Below are 1,824 nucleotides of genomic sequence, written 5' to 3' on the forward strand. Positions count from 1 at the left end.
GGATTAGCATTAGAAACGTGAAGAGGAAGTTAAAAGATGTTAGTTTTCATTGAAGTTGTTATTTAAAATATACTGCGCATTACTGCAAGTGGCTATTGAAACCAAGATAGTCTTATTTGATTAAATAAATAAAATCTTTTTATGGTGACTGATGCTAGTAATGCAGCTTTTATAATCCCACCACTTTATGCTTTCCACACTTATCATAGGCAGCTGCCTACATTAGGCAAATAGCACTAATCATTTACCAGTATCATTGAAGTCAAATTATAAAGGTGCCACTTATTAAGCATCCTTGCTATTTCAGGCAGTTCTATACAATTGTCAACAAATTTGCACATCATTAATCCACTGTGTTTACTAATTTGTGCATATAAAGCACTAATTGAATTCATATCCTTTAACTACTTCAGTCTTGGTAATTGAATTTGAATAATTCAAATAGTTTTTCTATATCAACACACTTCTCTGCATGAGTGATGTTGGGTGCATTGGTTTTAATTCGGTGCCTTTTGATTAAAGCCAACACTGCTCTCTTACACCCCAGCTGCCAGGAAGTGTAGAGCAGCAGCCCCGGTGAAGATTCCCCAGTCCTTCCCCTCATAGGTTTTGCTTTTAGGTACAGCAAGCTTCCCTTTAAGATCTGCCACAATTATATGTTTGCTCAAATTGTATTTGTAATTGTAAATAACTTGACAGAAAATAAAGTGGCGTAAAAGGATGCTGGTAATTTCAAAGAAATTTAAAGCTCTATTAATGAATCAAACTCCTTGGTTTCCATTGAATAAACCTGCTAAGTGGCATATACTCTTCTGAAGAGAGAAAACATCCACAAATCTCCAGTTTGATCCTTCAATTTGTGCTCTCAGTAAAATGCAAACAGTTGACCTCACGAGCAGGACCCCCCCCCCCCAACACTCTCTGCAAATTTTGTGTTTAACAAAACATTTCTCTGTCTTTTCAGGGCGACGGTTTAATGATAAAGTTGATCGTCTGAAACTTGCAGAAATGGTCAAACAGGTCATTGAAGAACAAACAAACTCACAGGATTCCTAACATTAGTGCCTGCTGTTTTTACACTGTACCAGGAGTATTCTTTGATAAATGTAAAAAAAAAAAAAGTTTTTATTTAAATAAAAGAAAAAAAACAAAATACAAAAGACTTCAGGAAGGTTTCTTGAGCTTCAAATATCCTGGGTGCTGCTACCTCCACCCACAATGTTGAACATGGCTTCTATTTGTTTTGATCGCCTAGATGGGTCAGAGAGGAATGTCCCAGATTCTTTTCCCTCAAATTGGCCTGGGTTTTTATCTGTTTTATTTCCTATTCAAAAGATCATATGGTTTTGGGTGGATGTGCTTGGGACAGGTTGAATGGGCAAGAAGGCCTTTACCTGCTCATCATTGTTCAAAAGTAACTCATACTCTATTATGACTGTGTAAATGCAAGATTTTATTACTTTCATCCTTTTTAACAATGGAGAAAGTGAGCAGATCGATTTGGAGCTCCTGTGCACCGCGTACCTCTCTGCATTCTGAAATATTTTTACATTTTCTCATTTCTTGCTCTTGCTCTTCACTTTATTTTTACAGGAAGTGCTTTAAAATAACCGGTTTAAGATAAAAATCAACCTTGAGTTTTTGTTGCTTCCTCCTGTTCTTCTCCTTTTTCATTCCTGTCCAAATATGTAAAGTTGACTAGTGCCCGTGCTTGTCCTACGTCTTGTATTTACAAAGTCGTAATGGTGAATCTGTTATCATCGGTGTGGGTCTTAGATGAGGTTGTCCTTGGTCAGGATTGAAGAAGACTGCTGGAGGCATGGC

The 1,824-nt window shown here is 37.0% G+C and overlaps 1 protein-coding gene across 2 annotated transcripts in view; it reads left to right on the forward strand.

Moving 5' to 3' along the window:
- Positions 1-1,115, forward strand: part of mapkapk5 (MAPK activated protein kinase 5) — a 62,313-nt gene extending 61,198 nt beyond the window's left edge. The window contains exon 15 of one of the 2 annotated variants that reach the window (XR_005944911.1): positions 965-1,091. Coding sequence is in view for 1 of the 2 variants with exons in the window: in XM_041203338.1 (XP_041059272.1) it covers positions 965-1,056 (92 nt within the window). In the remaining variant the exon portion in view is untranslated. Of the gene's footprint in view, positions 1-964 lie in introns of both variants that reach the window. The other variant, XM_041203338.1, reaches the window with a different exon arrangement.
- Positions 1,116-1,824: the final 709 nt, after the last annotated feature.

This window comes from Carcharodon carcharias, chromosome 13 (assembly GCF_017639515.1).
Source record: "Carcharodon carcharias isolate sCarCar2 chromosome 13, sCarCar2.pri, whole genome shotgun sequence".
Taxonomy (NCBI): Eukaryota; Metazoa; Chordata; class Chondrichthyes; order Lamniformes; family Lamnidae; genus Carcharodon; species Carcharodon carcharias.